The sequence below is a fragment of the Ciona intestinalis genome, chromosome 7, assembly GCF_000224145.3.
Source record: "Ciona intestinalis chromosome 7, KH, whole genome shotgun sequence".
In the NCBI taxonomy this organism is placed as follows: domain Eukaryota; kingdom Metazoa; phylum Chordata; class Ascidiacea; order Phlebobranchia; family Cionidae; genus Ciona; species Ciona intestinalis.
Genome location: NC_020172.2, coordinates 3,601,734 through 3,621,632, shown reverse-complemented (window position 1 = coordinate 3,621,632; position 19,899 = coordinate 3,601,734). Strand labels below are relative to the sequence as shown.

Sequence of the window (19,899 nt, the reverse complement as noted above, 5' to 3'; positions counted from 1 at the left end):
TAAAACACGATCAGGATACTTAGATATTATGTGCTAAAGGTGTCCCATCTTCCCCCACCCTACTATACTATGCTGATCTCGGTTTATGCAAGTCGTGAGAATACAGTTTTATAATTCTTAGAATGTTCTTTGTTTACGACCAAATGGGACGAGAAAATAGAATGAAAAAAAGTGTCCCGTCTTTTCACCCTACTCTGTATTGATACAGTTTATATTATATGTGAGAATATATAAGGTTTTGAATACATTTCTATTCTATATGGGTTCTGGGATTTAGGCGAAGATTTGCCTATTACCCCAAGACACGTTTGAAAAATGGAAAAAAGATATTGTGATGTACAGTTTGAGAACCACGAAACACCAAAAACAACTTTTTCCAAACTTCTTTTATTGATCATTTGCCCACATTGGCACCAATTCATTCACCAAGCATTTATCCTTTTAGTAAATAAGAATTAATCAACAAATTTGATTTCAAACACCCTTGTGTTGCTGTTCGTAAAAACAAATATACAAGAATACAATATCACACAATATAATACAATACTTGTGACCGTATGCTTCCACACTGGCATTTTATAACATACAATTTTCTACAAAGGGGGTTTGTTGCTATGTGGCCAGTGGCAAAGAGGGAACAATAGTGGTAAAATATTAAGAAAGCTTTTTTAAAAATTGAAAATTGAACAAAACAGTTGGTTCCAGCAGTGCGTGCTAGCATGCGTACCATAAAAAAATATCTTCGAAATGGAAGGATTTTGAGCTAGGTGAAAGATTTGACAAAGTAACCAGATCACAGTGCTGTTTAAGTGGGTTTTTAAACTATTTTTTTGTTTGTTTTCTCACAGTGACAGTCTGCGAGAGAAAAGGCAATTAAATAGAAATCAGTCAAGCTGCATTTTTCCACATAGGTTGTATAATTGATTATTGCAACTTTTGTGGCTTAATTTAAAAACAATAAAATGACTTTAAATGAAAAATGCATTCTGCGACGCACTGCTGGTATTTAGTGTGAAGACAAATAATGAATGCTTGTGCAAATATTAAAATCAATTTGTCGACATATTTACCAAAGAAAATTGAATATGAAGATAAATGTATTAGGTATAGCATGGAAAAGACCAGAAATGTAAATCTATGATACATTGGTTTTACTAATAAGATAAAGCTGCTATGGCTTTCTTAAGGGTAGTAACTGTTGATATGTTTCATATGTGTACTAGTTATATCAATTGCCTAAGCGGGGAATGCAACATATTAACACTGGCGGTAAACGAAATGGGTTTCAATAATTGCAAGAAAATTGGGAGTTGCACTTCAAATAAATAGAAAGAGGTCAGGTTCAATTTTACCCAATGTAGTTTTAAATATCTACAAAGCCTTTGTTAGGCTTGGTTTTTTAAAATAAAGGAAAAAGTTTGATTGCGAAGTGTTGGTTTAAAACAGGAACAGGTTAAAATCGGGAATAAATTTGAAATCATAAATTAAGGAAAAAAAGAAAACCATATATTGCATCAGTTGTATTTTAACTAGGCATCCGTTTATACTGGTCAGTTGCCATTTTTGTTTCGATGCATTTTATGTATGAACTTGAAGATAACCACACCAGAGTTATTAAGAAAATGAAAGGCACATTTAAAATTAAATCTGAGAACTTGGGCACAGTGAAATTTGCTTAGGGGGAGCACGGATTAATTTATCATTATCACCCAGAGTGGTATGCATAGGTAAACTTAATTTGAGACACAGTTTGCAGGAATATTTAGTAGTACAGCCTCGAATTCCATTTCAGAACACCAGGTGTGTAAAAACCAGTTCAATCACGTGATCCTTCATTCGTGTTCCCTTTTTTTCACGCTTTTCATATTCGTGAGCTTAAAAATATTTAGTAGTACAGCCTCCAACTTCCAACACCAGGTGTGCGAAAACCAGTTTAATCACGTGATTCTGTCATCCATGGTGCCTTTTTTCACGCTTCATATCCATGAGTTTATTCTGAAATTTCCCAGATAAAATCTCCAGTTGTTGTCTTGTCCATAGAGTTAAGCAAAAGCTATGACGGCCACAAGAGCACACAAACACAATACAACGTATTTACACTGAAACAAGAATCCTGCAAAAAGAAATATTTTATTTGTGAAATAAACGATACATAATATTACAAAAATATTCTGTTACTTCTGCTACCAGGCATAGCCCAAATTCATTGTAAATAATCTTCTAAACGTGAAAACAATTTTTAAAATTAATTTATGTTGTTTCAAATTACCCCAACTTAGTCATAATATGTTTTACAAATTATTTTGTTATAATATACATTATTAACTGAAAATTACTGTTAAAAAAAACTTACAAAAAAATCTATGTGAAAATTTCACAATACCTCAACTCAGTCAGAATCAGTGAAAAAATCCTCCCCCCCATTGTAGTGGTAAGGATATTCGAACGAGTATTCGTCTCCTGATGACATTGTATCGTCACCGAGAAGATAAAAGAGATCGAAAAGATCGGCATCGTCATCCAGGAGGTTCATGAGGCGAGCGTGATCCTCCGCGTGGCTGTCTTCATCACCAAGCATGTCCCATATAGTGTTCAAATCAAGGTGCTGGGTGTATATTAATGTTAAAAGGGCATACCAACTTTCTACATTGTAAAAAAAAGACTTTTTAATTTTTCGATTGAACATAGCTACATCTTATTCTGTACTTTTTCACCTATGTCCCATGTCGTATTAATATGCTTGGTGTATTTGATGTTAAATTTTGGAGTTGTTTGGCTCTCTTTTTATCAAACTAGTTAATATTTTACAAAAAAAACTGCAAAACATAAAAAGCAGCAAAATTTGTAGTGACAGAAATGCTTAAAAGTGATCTAAAGGTACCACTAAAGTTTCAAACAAAGAAACAGCTTTAGAAAAAAGTTCGTTTAAAAACTTACCCCTGCTCTACCATTGCTATCCACAACATTTCTTGTTTGTATTTTACTTCGGTCTTGCTTTCTACCGTCACTGTATGCGTGCAAATAGAAACAATTTGCACCAAACGGACATTTTCCGCGACCCTGGTCGAAATACTTGCACGCTTTGTTGCTGTAAAAAAAGTAAAATTATTTAAAAATTAAAAAGTAAAAATAAATTAAAATAAATTTTAAAATTATATTACAAGTTAAAATTATTTTAAAATTTAAAAATTAAAATAATACATTTTTTAAGCTCATTAAAATTTAATCCAATTTTATGTTTTTATATTTCCCTTAACAAAAACTATTAAAAAACTACTAAACAAAACATTTTTTAAATAAATATTCGAATTTTGACTTATGTTATATTCTAATTTGAATTTTGACCCAATTTTATGTTTTTATCTTTGACTAACATTTCGGTAAATTAAATTTAAATTCTAATTCTCAAACAGATGCACACATCATAGAAGTTATCACCCGAGTCAATTTTATTTTAGGTTTATTAAAATTGAAAATAATTCGTTTTTTTGTCATTTCCACAACAAAAACTCTTAAAAATTAAATTGTCAATTTTTTTTTAATTTTTTTTTTGTTCTTTCAATCTAAAATTTGCTATAAATAACATTAATTTTAAATATCCATACAGATACACACATAATATGAGTAACAACCTGAGATGATCTTTATATCCTTGAATTAGCTTCTTTTTTTCTTCCTTATCTTCAATCCAGCGTTCACTTGGGGTGACGAATGATGACGACACTCGACATTGTGGACATGCTCTGTTGATTATTGAGTATATTCTTGACTAGTTAATGACGTGTTTTACGCATAGGGTATTTTCATTTTTTTTAAATTTAAAAAATAAGTAGTTTTCTTGAATTTTTGGGATGTTGTGTTTTTTGCATTAGTTTTTATGCAGGATCTATTTTAATTATGTTTTTATACTGCATTGCATTCATTGAGATGAAACAATGATAAAAGTAGGGTCTTAAAATCTTGAAGTTTTTCATTTTATTACCCTTTTTATGATGGGCAGTAAAACTTACTTTACAACAGTATTGTTAAACGCTTTGGCACTTCTCCACTTTCTAATGCAATCCAAACAAAAAGTATGATTACAGTTTTCCAAAATCCCAAACTTTCGGTCTTTTTCATCTGCTTTTTCCCAAACCTATAGAAAAATGTTAAATTACTCTACTACGAGCACTGTTTTCCAAACTGGGGTAACATAACGAACTTCAGGGGCTGCTGAGAGTATACCAATTTTATACAAAGTACTACATATATTGTTATAGCATATAATATCCAAATACCCTGATTCCCGATGGCGTTTTAAACGATTAACAATGGTCTATAGGAGTTGTGAGGATACGGTTTTATATTTATAAAAAATTTCTTTGTACACTACCAAATGGGAGAAGAAAATAGAATAAAAGGTGTCCCATCTTCCCCACCCTACTATACATCTGATACAAATTGAAGAAAATTTTTTTTAAAGGATGTTTTTTTTAAAAGATTAATTAATTTAATAAACTATTCTCTATGTAGCATACAGATTTATAAGGATTAAATAGTCTGAAATTATTGGGGAGATAAATAGGAAACAAAGATTAATGAACTCAGTATTATAAGTCCTACATATTATGGCCTATATTCATACGCAATGGAATTGGATTAGTTCAGTTACTCATATTGTGAAACAGTTTAGTTATTAGAAATATGACGCTGCAAGCAAAAAAGAAATGTAGAACAGGTCTTATGACAAGTTGTATTGCAAACTAGCTTTTCATTTTCAAGATTGCTTACAGTCTTACAGTACTGTACAATACCTAAATTTGTATACTGTTGTTTTTCTTTACTAATAGTTATGCTTGCAAAATTGTACATAAAATTCCGCCACGGTTATTCGTGTGTAACTGAATTGATATTTTACTAAAAAACTGCAAAACATGATTGAATTTCAATACAGTTCGGAGCGTTTCCTGCATAGTACATACATAAAGCCTACATTGTACATACATAACACTTAACAGCCTACATAGTACTTACCACTTCCATGCATATTCCACACGCAATTTCCCTGCTTTCAGCAACTTTAAACGATTCAAGCATGTCCTCTTCATGGTATTTAATGCATTCCTATTAAAACGATGTGAAAAATTTAAAAACAAAATAAGTTGTATACAGAAATATCAACACATAAGTTTTCTGTTGTTGTTTTGTTTTCTACATAAAAACCTATAATAATAGTACTTGTATCTTCATTTTAAAGGTATTGTAACAAATTGTTATGAAAACTTCCAGTATCAATAAACTTTATGTATTTAATCATCACATTTTAGCATGTGTAAGTTATATTTACATAGATATATGCAAATTATTGATTAAACATTAATGTGTATGTACGTTGTGCTAGTTAGAATGTTGCATACTCATAATACTACATGTTATTATGACAGATTATGTTGTAACTGCTGCAGTTGTTTTACAACACACATAACCCCTTTATAACTGTGTTAACTACTTAGCACCACCATTTACTAGAGTGTAAAAACCTTCTAATTGTATATAGATGGGTAGTGTAAGTTTTATTGTAAAAAATTACGAAACCAGACCCTGATTTGGTGCTCATAGAGTTGAGCGAATCTCGTGTAAAAAAATACAGTAAGGATCTGGTGCTACACAAAATGTACTGGACAAAAATTAAGTCCAACATATTGTATAATAAACTATATACATTTGGCCAAAATGGCATCTTTAGTCTCTTTTTTAAATAGAATAAATATATCTATTTTATTATACAGTTGTTTGGACTCTTTTTTATGCTTAAAATAACAACAATGATATATATTTGATATTACTGTTATATCTCTGCCAATACTATTGTTTGTGATACAGCCAGCTGACTCAGTATGTGACAAACTGTAAAGGAAGTTACCTCTTTGTGCTTTTCCTGCTGTAAAACATCACTTGGATGCAGAATGTACAGACAACACATATCACACAACAAGCCATGAACATATGCACAATTTTCGCCGTTCCTGCACAAAAAAAGCGAATGAGTTTGCGTACAATAATGCTCGTAGCGAATACTTACACACATTCACCGTTGAGAGCGAATGGGCACAAATCGTTATATTTATCTGTTGAGGTTGATGACTCAAGTCCTTCTTTTAAAGCAGAGCTGTATGTGTTTGAAGCTGAAAATCAAATATTTAATTAATTATATAGCCTACTAAAAATGTAGTTACTAAAAAAACAACAAAGTCAAGGTCACATAAAAATTGGTTACTAAAAATTAGGTTATTAAAAAAGTAATTTTAAGTTACAAAAAAATATTTAAGTTAAAAAAGGTTAGTTACTGAAAATTATGGTACAAAAAATGCATTGAACAATTCTAAACAAAAAAATGGCAAAATTATCTGACTAAATATAAAAAAGCCAATATTTTTAATTACTAATAGTGCCTTCAGATATACATAAGGATTATGTTAGTAGATTTTGTAAATTTTTTTTTGGAGTGTAAGAAAAGCCCACGTATCCATATGTTAAATGTATTCTTAAGGTTTAATACACAATCTGTCAAAATTTTTGCATTATATTTTTTACAAGTAAAAACAGCAATTGGCATTCTTAAGGTGTAAAGATTTTAGTTGTAGTTTTTAAAGTGTATAGATTTTAGATGTGATTTTCTAGGGTATGGGTAAATAAAATATAAAAAGGAAAACTTACTTCTCGGTGAATATTCTTTTCCTGGAACAAACTCGACAGCGTTTGCCCAATCAGCACCAGTCAATGAGTTCTCATATTTTGTTGAGTCGCTAAAATTGAAAAAAATCAGTATTAAAATTCAGCCAAAAATAAAGAAGTTATAATATTAAAATTCAGCATTTTATTACTATTCAGACAGAAAAAAGGGGTCGAGGGTTTAAATGTACACATAGAGTGCAAATTTTATTTAAAGAAAACCCTATCTTTTTACTTAAAAAGGGGGTTTAACTATGCCCACAAAAAGCAACTTTCATTTTTTAAGAAAACCTTCCTTATTTCATTTAAAACACTCCTTTTACACCATGATTGACATATGTTAATACAATGAGAAATGACTAAACCCCTTGGTAGCGTCAATGTTACAATGTACAAACAATAGGCACCACAAATTACACCAAGGCTACTCTGTCAATGTTTAACGCAATCGATTAATGCAAATTTATAATAAACTAGCACTGCGGTCTACATTTGTCTTGCAACAGTATCGTATATGCATACTAGATATTTTGACTTACATAATGATGCTGTCAGTAGGATACTTTGCTTTAATAGTTTTCCGCCCCTTGTCTGGTTTTATATGATCGTATCTGTTAATAAATTTAACATAATATATATTTATATAGAATTAAAACCTTAACTCTTGTATAAAGTATTTTTTTAGTGATTTGCAAACATTTTCAGGACAACCAATTCTTATTTTTACAGTTTATAAGTTGGATATGATTTAGATTATCAATACTGTTTCATGAAAAAATGCAAGAAACTTTATCGAAAATACAAATTTTGCCTATATATATATATTATATAATACATCTTCAGACTTTTTTGGGGCAATTATAAATCATTGGGAATTATATATCATGGGCAAAAATAGCCTAAACAATAAATCCTCAGGCCTTTCTTGGCAATTGTATATCAGCATAAGCTGATAGTTACCTGCAACGGTCACCGTATGAACAATGTCCAGATTGATAATAACGACACACCATATTGGCTTGAGCTTTAGTGTCATGTGAATACGAGCATTCAGAACCAAATTTACAAGCTCCATGTAGGAAGTATCTGTGAAAAAGTTCAAATCATATTTTTTGGAAACATTAAACATAATTGTATTTGGGCACTAGTGAAGAATCTAGTGAGGAATCTGGTACGCTATATATTAGGCTGGTGGAAAGTGTTAGAGGTTGGTAGTTAGGGGTTATTAGTTAAGAGTTGTAGAGTCCAGTAGTTCTCAATAAAGAAAATATCCGTAAAAAAAGTTAAAATCATAATTTTAGAGATTCTGTCAAGGTTTCTTTGTGCTACAAAATACGTAATGACCAAAATCAAGTCAATGCGAACGTATAAAAATACTAAATATTGCTATAAAATTAGCAATTTTACATACAGACAAAAAACTATAACAACTAATATAGTTTAGTAATAGCAACAAAACATACCTGCATAAAACTTTTTTTGTCCAAGGCTGACTGTTGTGACAAGGTGTGTTTTGTCCTGACGAGGCCATCTTTGGTTTATTATCTTGATTTCTTCTGTGGTGTTTTGAACCAAACTTGACAGAGCAAACTATCAAACTACCTATATACAGCAGAAGCATAAAACAAGCCAACAACCACAACAGTGCCTACTGGACGTTCTAACATATACGTTAATATCTAGAACAACGATATGCATTGACTTAGATTACAGTATAAGTAATCCTAATACGTTAAATTGCTATAAATACGTTAGTTAGTATCTAACTAAAATAAAGATATGCATTGGCTTACAGTATATATACAGTGTAAGTCCTTCAAATGCGTTAAATTGCTGTTTAAAATTTGAACGTTGTCGAAAAATGAATTTATTTCGACAGTGCCCTTAGACGTCTTCGAACAAAACAAACTTCTTGCTTTGTTTCGTCACAAACCTAACCAGCTGATAAGAGAAAAAGTTGAAGGTGATGACGTCACGCCATAAAGTAGTTATATAAACAAGAAACGGGGAGTAATTAAAGTTGGGCTTTTATATAAAATAAAACATACAATACCAATTATGCTATTTAAAAATGTATTTCTGTCAGACATTTATAAAAACGATAATTAATCCGAAAAAATAATCATCTTCAAAGTAACATACATGGTAACTCGTAAGCTGGCACGAGCCTGTGTTATAACGACAGTCGTTTTACGGCCACGCGAGGATAAAGCCAGACATTTATTCAAAATACGAGTCAAATTAATGCCACGCAATAAACCCAAAATACTCTCTTATGCCTTCCCAGTTTGGCCTGAAAAAAGTTTCATAAAACGAGAGCAGACAGAATGGCGTGACTGATGCGAACAAACGATGTAGTGTAAATATTTATTCAACTTTTAAATCTTTATTTCGGTGCCTGAAAACTGTGGACTTTATTTGGAATATTGTAAGAGTGCGACTGAATATTTGCTGGTTATAAATTGTAGCTTTTTTATGTAGGAGACGCAACAGATTAAATTGTAGAGACACAGTCACGAACAAACACAATAAACGATTGTCAATCATTAAACTCGACTGTAGAGATTACTTGTAAGTCTACAGATAAGTGAAGATTTGTAATGCTAGATATGATAGCTCCATTTAATTAACACATCAGTTATCATTTCAGACGCTACGAGAGAAGGTTTGTCTTTAGTGTAATAAATAAGATAAAGGGCCATATACTTCAATACTGTTATTGTAACAAAAGAAATTATTTGCATAGGTTTATAGGAGATTTAAAATGATAGTGTATTCTGTGAGTGCGTTTGTTGGTAGTATATGCATTTCTGTATATCTCCTAAAAATGCTTGTTTCCTTGCGAAAATTTTTCCTACGAGAAGGCTATGATTTAGCCAAAAGGTACGGTAACGGAACTTGGGCTATTGTCACTGCCCCAACATCTGCAACAGGGTATGGTTTTGCGGTACAGCTGGCAAGGAGCGGATTTAACATCATTCTAATTGGAAGAGACATCGAAATGTTAAACAAGCTGAGAGACTTACTAATTCTTCGCTATGGCGTCAAGGTAACGTGCGAGGTTGATTATATTTACCGTTAAATCTTTTAATCTTGTCCCAGCAGTTTATTATCCGCAAGGCAAGAGTTCTCGCAGCTGATTCGCGCTGCAGGCTTGTATTTGATTAACGCGCCGTGTGACGAACACTCACACTTTACAGGCGATATACATTTACATCTGTGAACCTTTTTTGTGTGTGTACTGTGACGCTAACATTCCAACGCTTGAATTAAAACGAAATCTTTCTGGAGGCAATATTAGTTTGCCTAAGGCCCAATTTATTTTTTTTTTTTTTTCTAAATTTAGTTTGCCTAATAGTCTACTTTATCTTTAAGGATTGTTTTGTATCTTAATTTATGCAGAAAACTTTGAATTATTATTTTTATTGGCGTCATATTGGTAGCAGTAGTTCGATTTGTTAATAATAATAAACCGCGATTAGTAAATGTTAAGTAATACTTCAATACAAATTCGACATTTGAAAGCTTATGACAAAAATCGCTTACGAATTCCCAACGTTTTTTTACGCCACGCTCCTTTAACGTCAGTGTTACCCAATAACGTTAAAGTTTAAATATTTTTTAAAATACGCGACGGGTGTTATAAAAAAAGGCATTGATAAATCAAGAATTGAATGTAGGTTTAATTGAGACTTAAAAAATTGACTGCCACGGCCCTTTATTGACAAACATTTACTTTCACACAGGTTCGAACAGTCATCGCCGATTTTCGTAATGCAGGGGACATCGATTTTTACACGGAATTATTGCGTCAAATCGAAGACCTTGATATTTCTATTGTCATCCATGCAGTCGGATTGGTCGCTTTGTCCAGAAAATTTCACCAACAAACAGCGGAAAGAAATAGGCAGTAGGTTAAGTAGTTCTTTTTTTAAATGAGCACGCAAGTTATTTTTTTAAATGGACACGCAAGTTAAAAAAGGACACGTGTTTACAAACCCAATATTGTTCTCAATAAAATAATACTTTATGTATATTCATCCGTGTTGTTATTTTACATTACACAATTATTAATGTTTGTAATAACACGAGTATTCTGTTTCACACACTTCGTGCCGGCTTACGAGGTACCCATAAACTCTAAAGGCAGGCGCACCAACCACTTTTCCACTGCACTGGATGTAAAAAATAAATCTTAAATTTAAACAGGTGCATGATAGTAAACATGTTTTCACCCGTGTTACTAAGCCAACATTTAATCCCACGACTTCAACACCGTTACCATCGAAGCGCAATTGTAATTATCGGCGGTGAAAACGCGAACCAACCGATACCCGGGATGGCTATCTCATCCGGAGCTAAAGCCTTTTTGAGACAATTCTCCGGTAATTATAAAATATAATGTATTTCGTGTTATGAAATATTTTCTTATAAACTATTTTCTTTTTACGTTTGTTACATAGAACGAATCTGCAATATCCTTATAGTGTAAAGACATAATAAAAGTTTTTAACTGTCGTGTAGACATAACGTAATTGTAATTTATCTCTTCGAAAACGATAGCGAAGATCATGTTAATTAAAGAACGAAGAAAAGGGAATTAACACCAAAAAGGACAGTGGTTAAAACACGCTATGTGGATAAAAAGTGTAGAAAGAGTGTCAGTTAAAAAGTGTGGCTGTTGCACCCAACATGTTATGCTGCTATTTCCCTTCTCTTCGGTGACTTTATTAATCGGATCTTCATTGCCGTTTTCAAAAAGAATTATGTTATACGAACAAAATTTGTCCCACATTACCGCAATCTTAAAATGAAACATGTCCCATGTTACCCCAACTTTATATTTTAGTTGCTGCGTCTTGCGAGTATGAGGACAAAATAGACATAATGACAGTTCAACCGTTAGCTGTGAAGAAAGTGCTTGGTTCTTCCAATAAAACCAAAGATCAATCGGAAAGCGTGTTTGTAAGTATCCACTATTTTATAGTTGTCCATTATGTATTGTATGGACGTTGTAATTAATAGGAGGGCACGAGGTGTATGAAACAGAACACATGCATTATAACGACTGTCGTTGCCCCGCGCTGCAAGATTGCATAAGTTATACATTCATTCAACTATCGATGATTGTAATATTTATTATCAAGATTTCCTAGCACAAAAGTTTTAATTTAAAATTCAAACTGACAGAGCTGTTGTAGTAGTTTGGGTTCAAATAGTACAGTTTTTCATTCTATTTTATCGTCTCGTTTCATAGTAAAAGAAAAATGTTCAAAGAATTATAAAACCGCTGCCCTGCGACTGGGAGCGTTGTTTATTGTCAAAAAGTATTGGTTTTTCATCTTACTCCACAGTACTTTCCTCATTATAGTATAAGCGGCGATTGTAATACAGCTCTGAAAAGTGTAATGAAATAATAATTAAATAACCCACCATTTAAAGTCTTTTATATGCAAGTCTTAAATTTGAACGTGTTGAAATGACTATAGGAGTTGACCATGGATATCATTCTGTACTTGGTTAGCGATCTCCCCATAAATTAACTGGTCTGCAAATTTTATTTTATTATTAAAAAATGGTGAAAGATTTACGACGAAAAGTGAAACGTTGCTTCAATTGCTCACGTTCGCTTTGCACTCAACATTTTCTTTTATATTTGTATTGCGGAAAAACACCATGTATTTTACATATATATATATAGTTGGGTACTGGGGGGGATGGTGCATATTTTTATTATCTTTACTCGTCCCATCACGGTGGTCTTGTACATAAGAATTTAGACTAAGAGTTACCAAATTTCTGCGAATTTGTTCTAATCTAAACGAGTCGTGAGGATACGGTTATAACTCTTTGAATGTTCTTTGTTTACTACCAAGTGTGACGAGAAAAAAAGAATGAAAAGGTGTCTTATCTTCCTCGTTTTTGTCCCATCTTTCGCCTCGTTTTTACTTTATCCTCGCGTAGCCGGAAAACCAGTCATATAACACGGTTGTTCTGTTTCATACACCTTATGCGGGCTTACGAGTTACCAGGTTTGTTTGATTGAGAGTTCAAATTTTTCAGGTGATTGACTCTGAACGGTTTGCTCGTGCAAGTTTAAAACAGCTTGGCCATGAGCGTTGTACCAGCGGACACTGGATCCACATGGTACAATCGTGGGTATATTCCATTTTCCCCGAAGAACTGAAACTTGGATTTTGGACAAAAGTTCTCCCACGGCAAATGAAAAATTCAGGAAACTCAGAAAATAAAAAAAATGGAACAGATAGTGTTGAAGAGGATGCACGAAAAAACAACTAGTTCATATATACAATTATAAATTATGCTGCCATGTTAATACATGAAAAAACTCTTGAACAAATTGCCTTTCAAACAAAAATTATTTGCTGTTTTGTCCGTTTGTATACACACGCTGCTGATTTTCACAAAGCTTTGCTACACGTATGCTTGTATGTACATTGAAAACGCTTGAATTTCGTGATATTTCGAATTAAACAGCAAATTATTAAACTCTAAAAAAAGATGGTTTAGGTTCGAAACCTGCCGCTGCTTTTCGCTGTATCGGTATTTAGGAAACTGAGCAGCGCTACGTAAAACCTAAAAAATAAAACATTTTTTTCCAAAAAAAGCGGGGATGGGTGTTAAAGTCGTTGTACAAGTCACGCAATTAAAAACAAGTTTTCTTCATTAATTAAACCTTTTTACTGTTTGGTTTTTATTTACAGGGTTTTAAAGTGCAGGTTTGAAATGAACAAACGCTTATGCGTTGTATTTTTAGCAATGCAGGGTGGGGTAAGATGGTACACGTTCATTTATTCAACCCCCCACCCATTTGCTGGTAGTAAACACATATTATTCAAAGAATAATAAAACCGTGCCCTTAAAACCCCAAAAGAAGCTGTTAATTGCTGAAAACATAATCAGGAAATATGGGATATTGTGTGCCAACGGTTACCACCTTACCCAACAGTACAATATAGCTTAAAGATGTTTGAATCTTGAATTAAACAGCAGGTTATAACAGTTTATTAAAAATAAACCTGGTTTATACTAACTGGTAATTTTTAGAAAGTCGAAATTCCTACATAAAACTAACTAGGGCGAAATGTGTTGAGAAAATGAAATTTCTGTTTTTGATTATTTTTATTTCAAATATTTTATATCACCGAAACTGCTTACAATTAAAAATAGAAAGCTAAAAAATCGATTTTCACTCGACAATGTCTAAATGCTTTTAAAAAAATGACGTATTGTTATTATTTAGCATGTTGCAGTTTGGGAATTACCAAACAGTTAGCAGTGTTATTTTTACTACACAGTTATAAGGGGTAAGATGGTACACCTTCATTGAATGTTCTCTTCCTATTTGATTCTAAGAATTATACAACCATAACCTCACAGCCCTAAAAGAAAGCTGTCATTTGTTAAAAACAGCACCAGGAAATATGGGATATTACGTGCCAACTGTTAAGGACCATCTTACCCCTTACTGTTCTCGAACGATATGCCTGGTTGATTCTTCCATCTCAACGTCTGATAATTTCACATTATTTCTTTTCGCGAACAACCCATTAATTTCTTGGAATGTTTTCCCTTTCGTTTCAGGTATGATGATTATTACATACGCAGTTGCAATTACGCAAATGAATAAGAAGAATATGAACACATAAGGCCCCATGCCGTCCTAAGAGCAAACGTATTGAAAAATATATGTTAAATATTGAATGCTAATACAGTATTATTGTCTTATACGTAAACATAATATTAAAACATTTTTTTTAAAAATTGTATCAAATGTAATTTTTTTACTCTAACTTATTTATCCTCGCAAGGTCGGAAAACGATAGCCGTTATAATTCAGGTGTTCTGTTTCGTACACCTTGTGCTCGCTTATGAGTTACTATCTATGTAACTTTGTGGGTGATTGGTTTTGTGTTTTTTTTAAAAATATGGCTGATAACTCTGTCAATAAGTGTCATTCCCAACAATGGTAGCAGCAGCAAGCCTTAAACCTTAACAATCAGTAGAAACAGAACACCCATGTTATAACAACTGTCGTTTTCCGACCACGCGAGAATAAATAAGTTACATTCATTTATTCAAGTACTAAGTTTACCTGCATGAAGGGGAAAACGAGAGCAAGCGCAAAATTGAATGTCCAATTCACACCACATCCAATTGCCGATGCAGCGGGTCTACTTGATTGCCTAAACAACTCTGCAGTGAGTATCCAAGGTACAGGTCCTGTAAAGCAAAGGTACGGCACACATTACAATCTATACCTATACACATAAACATTTTCTATATATAAAGTTTGTTGTTTATTTCTGAATGACTGACAATTTAGACAAATCAAAAATCTTAAAAAATATATATCCACAAAGCTACACATGTGGTTTCGTAAGCGCGCACGAGGTGTATGAAACAGAACACCCGTGTTATAGCAACTGTCATTAAAACAAGTTACGAGAGGATAAGGAAAGTTACATTAATTCATTCATTTTGAATAACTTACAATTTAAACAACTAAAAAAAAACTCATACTATCCACAAAGTTACATACATGGTAACTCACGAGGTGTATGAAACAGAACACCCGTGTTATAGCGACTTTTGTTTAAACAAGTTATATTTAAAACAAAGTTTAGAACACATATGCAAACCTGGGCCAACTGCGAACCCAATAATAAACCCAATCACGCACGCAATGCTTAGATTTGATATCCAACTAATTTGATCTTGTAAATTTAATGCTATTGTCATAATGATGCAGAATAACCCAGCAACCGCGTAGCCACCCGCAAGTAACAATTTCCGTCCGAGTCGATCCATTAGTAACACCTATATGCGTATATGGTGTATTGGAAATGGTTAACCAAAATAACAAGACTATTATTCATAAATGTTTTTTTAAACTTGTATTTATAAATATTTTTTTTTAAACACCTAAATTGTTTTATGTATATAAAAAAAACCTTGTAGATATAATAAAGCTGTAGTTCCCATAAGTTGGAATAGGTTTTAATTCTCTTTTCTTGTCCCATTTTGTAGTAAACAAAGAATATTTACAGAAATATATAACTGTAGTTAAAAAGAGTGTTGTTAAAATTGTTAAACACACATTAAAATAGTTCATAACACGATCAGGGAATATTGGATTTAGGAGTGAACGGATTCCCATCTTACTCTACAGTATTAGAATAAAAAGTTATAACTGACGTACCGATATAACGGTCATGAAAACATTGACTGTACCAACTCCAACAGAAGCATAGTTTTGAGCATCCCCTGCTACACCAGCAGCTTCAAAGATGGTGTTGAGATAGAAAAATATCTGTTACAAAAAAAGTGAATCTGAAGAGTGTCAATAACATATTATATAAATTTAAAAAAAATATCTGTTATAAAATTACATCATATCAGAATAGTGTAAAAATATTAAATAACATAAGAGATAAACATTTTTATTACAGTAACGAACGATTAGGTTAATTTATAAAAGAAAGAGATGGGAATGAGCAACAAAATGATAGTCATTATACACAAGCTGTAGGTGAATTAAATTCAGATATAGTTTAAGGAAGAGTTTATGTTTATGTAAACATAAATGAATGTTACTTTGCTTTACCCTGGTGTGGACGAAAAATACAGTCGTTATAACATGAGTGTTCTGTTCCATACATCTCATTTCAAATAACCTACAGATCTTAAAAAACCCAAAACTTACAGCATTTATTCCACACAGCTGTTGAGTAAATTGAATAAAAACAACCGACAGTAGTTGCCATCGAACAGTTTTGTCTTTAATCACCATAATCACGGTTTGTTGTTCAGTTGCTGATTCGGCGCGCGCTTCTTCACGCATTTCACGAATTTCGTCCCCAACATCAGGGGTGGGACGGAAAAATATCAGAGCTGTAATGCAATATGTAAATAAACGAATATAGGTTATTTATTCTCGCACTGTGGAGCAAGAACAGTTGTTTAACATGAGGTTCTGTTTTATACACCCTGTGCCCACTTTCAAGTTACCAAGTATGTAACTTTGTGGGTGATTATTGCACTTTTTTATTTTTTTGTAAGGAGCGTTGATGTTAAGTGTCCTGTTCAAAAACACATACGCCAAAAGGCACATATGCCAACAATGCTAGCAGCAACGAGCCTTGAACCCATAACCCCCATGTATTTCTAACCTTTTCTCGCCAAGTCTTCTCTGTCTTTATCAATCAGCAAACACCTTGGGCTTTCTGGTAAGAATGGTAATACACACAACTGAATGACTGATGGGACACCAGTGAAAGCAAGCAGTACAGGCCATAACTCAGCAGTGCCCAAAGCTTCTTTTAAACTTAGAAGCTGAGCGCACAGAATTCCTGTTTAAAAATAAACATTTTGGAATTTTTAGAAAATGATCAAAAACAAAGTTAAAATTAAAAAACATGGCTCAATTTAGAGATGTCATTTTAAAACAAGATCAAATTTACAGTTAACGTTTTAAAATATGGTCTAATGTACAGTTATTTTAAAACGTAATCTTATACACAGTAAAAATATATATATAGCTATTTCAATTTAAATGCATTGCATTGAAAACATACCTATTGTTATAGATAATTGGTTAACCACACCCAAGCCTCCTCTTATACGCTTGGGAGAGATTTCACCCAAATATAAAGGCACAATACCAGTAGCTAAACCTGAATGTAAAATGAACATGTGTTAGATAGTAGTATTTAAATAAATATTATTAAAAAATAGTAAATTCGAAGTGTTGTCATTAATTAGAGTTATATATACTATAACATCATTTAATTATCTTTGTGTGGCAAAAAAAACCTGCGAGGCTAAAATTTGCTTAAAAAAATAAAAAAAATGCTAAATTTAAAGTATCATTATTAATAAAAGTTATACCATAGCATCACTTATTTATCTGAGCATGGCAAAAAATCAGTGTTATAATGTGAGTGCTATGTTCCATAAACCTTGGGTTCATTTGTTATAACATAGGTGTTCTGTTTCATGCACTTCATGCCAGTTACCACGTGTGTAGTGTCCATATATATATATATCAGGATTCAAACACTTAAGTAATGTGTAATAAAAGGAAGAGCATAGAATAGCACATACCGGCAAAAATTCCAAGTAAAAATCGAGCGATGATTATCATTTCAAGTGAGTTTGCTGCTTTACTTGTTCCCATGAGGATTGCACCAACAATTGAAAGTGAGTTAGAAGCGAGCAATGCTCCTTTTCTGTCATTGTTTATATAAAAATAACAAATGAATGTAACTTGTATATTCTCGCGTGGAGGAAAAACAACAGTCATTACAGCACGAGTGTTCTGTTTTATACACCTCGTGTCAGCTTATGGGAAGCAATTGCCATTATGTGCCTTCTGTCTTGTTCAAGGTCACATACCCCCACAGGCCACAGATATTGAAAGAATAAATGAATGTAACTTGTTTATCCCTACATGGCAGAGCACCAGCAGTCAATATAACACAGGGTTTATTTTTCACACTCTGTGCCTCTTTTCTTAAATAGTAGATTTTTTTACCTGTCTGCAAATTTTTCGAGTTATATATATATATATATTTATATATATTTAAAATTTTATAACCATTATTGTATTCCATGCAAAATGTTACAAACTACATTTACATGCAGCAAGCATCCCTATCAATACCTGCCGAATTTTTTCACACAAATTCCAGTTGAAAATGATCCTATCATTCCACCCACTGTGTAAATAGAAACCGTGAACGCCCACAAGAACTTTTCACTACTTGTTAATACAATTGTTTCAGTTTCTTGCAGATTGTTCTCTTGTGGCCCAGCCTCAGTGTAAGAGTTTGTAAAAACCTAAAAAAATGTTAGATAATATTATGATATATTAGGGTGGGGGAAGACAGGACACCTTTAGCACATAATATCCAAATATCCAGATTATTTTTTAAACATTTAACAACGGTCTATGGGAGTTGTGAGGACACAGTTCTATTTGAATGTTTTTTGTTTACCTACCAAATGGAAAAAAAAGTGTATCATCTTTTTCCATCAGACTATATTTGAAAAATGGATCATGTTAGAACTTATGCATGATTAATACATTTCATTTAAAAAAAATGACCAATGTTCAAGTTTTGTATTTTTTTTCTGTAAATAATTTATGGGAAACACGGTTTTAAACAAGTATTAAAATTATTTTAGCAAAACGGGTCCCAAAACACCTCAGAAACAAAATTATAGATAATTAAACACATTAAAATTTGTTTTAAACTAAAATTATTAAATTTAAACTTACAACCAAATTTGTTACATTTTGAATATTTGTTTCATTTTCAGCAATAAGTTGTTGAGTTACATAGGAGGTGTATGATGGCACGCGGGTTGCAGAAATATTGCTGCTGGTGTCCATTATCGCTTCCTCTCCTTCGAAGAAGTATGCTTGCATCAGCTGCCATAGTGTTCGGTAATATTTTACAGCAAGTTCAACTTGTTTACAAGTGCAATGATTTATTGAGTAACCTTTGAGCTTGATACTGTTAATTATTGACATATTTGCAGCAATTGCACAAGAAATATAACACTTGGCAAAAAGTTGGCTATCATTTTTCGTGGCTCGGTGCTAGTAAAGAATCGTCTCCCTACGTTATTTGCTAACCACTAACTACTAACCGATTTAACCCTTAACCCCTAACTAAGAACCCTCTGTGACCCCTAACTAACAGCCCCTAAAATACTTTTTACCAGCCTGATGTGTAACGTACTGCGGGTTCTTCACTAGTCCCATTTTTTGATAAACATTTTTCATAAATGTATTACACCTCATATAGCCCGTTCACATGGCCAAAAAAAAGAAGGCATACCGCTTTTTTTTCGGAAAAAGCGGCAAATATTTGCTGAGTCACTTTTAAAAAAGACGGCAAATTCGGACCAAGTCGCGAGGTGGTCCAGACGAGAAAAGTCTCGAAAAAAAGAGGCATTTCACGGCGCGCGCGTCAGTTCACATTTAGCTTTGAGGTTGCGGGTGCTTGTTTTACTATTTGCAGTGAGGGTTTAGACAATGTTTAGTTATAAACTAGTTTAATATATATGGTTTTCAACCAAATACGAAGTTTCAGCTACAAACAATAAGTTTTTCTATCTTTAGGATGCATTTAGTATAAGAAACAGTACCGAATATAG

The 19,899-nt window shown here is 32.7% G+C and overlaps 3 protein-coding genes across 8 annotated transcripts in view; 1 reads left to right on the top strand and 2 right to left on the bottom strand.

Moving 5' to 3' along the window:
* Positions 1-397: 397 nt before the first annotated feature.
* zf(c3h/ring)-1 (zinc finger protein ZF(C3H/RING)-1) lies at positions 398-8,385 on the bottom strand. Its single transcript, NM_001129860.1, is given in 12 exon segments — positions 398-2,113; positions 2,384-2,605; positions 2,938-3,088; positions 3,633-3,743; positions 4,011-4,135; positions 5,014-5,103; positions 5,903-6,005; positions 6,062-6,164; positions 6,697-6,785; positions 7,251-7,322; positions 7,672-7,797; positions 8,175-8,385. Coding segments are annotated over 11 exon segments (1,344 nt in total). The 5' UTR covers positions 8,333-8,385; the 3' UTR covers positions 398-2,113; positions 2,384-2,389.
* Positions 8,386-8,913: 528 nt separating this feature from the next.
* Positions 8,914-13,011, top strand: LOC100175026 (very-long-chain 3-oxoacyl-CoA reductase 1-like). Its single transcript, XM_002124765.4, has 5 exons — positions 8,914-9,760; positions 10,458-10,621; positions 10,921-11,096; positions 11,561-11,676; positions 12,775-13,011. Exons 1-5 carry the CDS (start codon positions 9,476-9,478, stop codon positions 13,009-13,011), a joined length of 978 nt encoding a protein of 325 aa, XP_002124801.2. The 5' UTR covers positions 8,914-9,475.
* A 929-nt stretch (positions 13,012-13,940) lies between these two features.
* LOC104265822 (solute carrier family 2, facilitated glucose transporter member 5-like) overlaps positions 13,941-19,899 on the bottom strand; it is an 8,893-nt gene continuing 2,934 nt past the window's right edge. For 4 of the 6 annotated variants that reach the window (XM_009860697.3, XM_009860698.3, XM_018812554.2 and 1 more), the window contains 9 exons: positions 18,398-18,573; positions 17,839-17,963; positions 17,310-17,408; positions 16,905-17,084; positions 16,439-16,626; positions 15,935-16,045; positions 15,375-15,552; positions 14,828-14,955; positions 13,941-14,395 (listed from right to left, as the gene is read on the bottom strand). In XM_009860697.3, the coding sequence (XP_009858999.1) occupies positions 14,198-14,395; positions 14,828-14,955; positions 15,375-15,552; positions 15,935-16,045; positions 16,439-16,626; positions 16,905-17,084; positions 17,310-17,408; positions 17,839-17,963; positions 18,398-18,573 (1,383 nt within the window). In that variant the 3' untranslated portion in view covers positions 13,941-14,197. Of the gene's footprint in view, positions 14,396-14,827; positions 14,956-15,374; positions 15,553-15,934; positions 16,046-16,438; positions 16,627-16,904; positions 17,085-17,309; positions 17,409-17,838; positions 17,964-18,397; positions 18,574-19,015; positions 19,539-19,899 lie in introns of all 6 variants that reach the window. The other 2 variants (XM_018812557.2, XM_018812553.2) reach the window with 2 other exon arrangements.

Coding starts and splice junctions, on each gene's coding strand:
- LOC100175026 (XM_002124765.4), top strand. CDS start 9,476: ATGATAGTGTATTCTGTGAGTGCGTTTGTTGGTAGTATATGCATTTCT. Junction 9,761..10,457: donor TTCTTCGCTATGGCGTCAAG/GTAACGTGCGAG, acceptor ACTTTCACACAG/GTTCGAACAGTCATCGCCGA. Junction 11,097..11,560: donor CTTTTTGAGACAATTCTCCG/GTAATTATAAAA, acceptor TTTATATTTTAG/TTGCTGCGTCTTGCGAGTAT.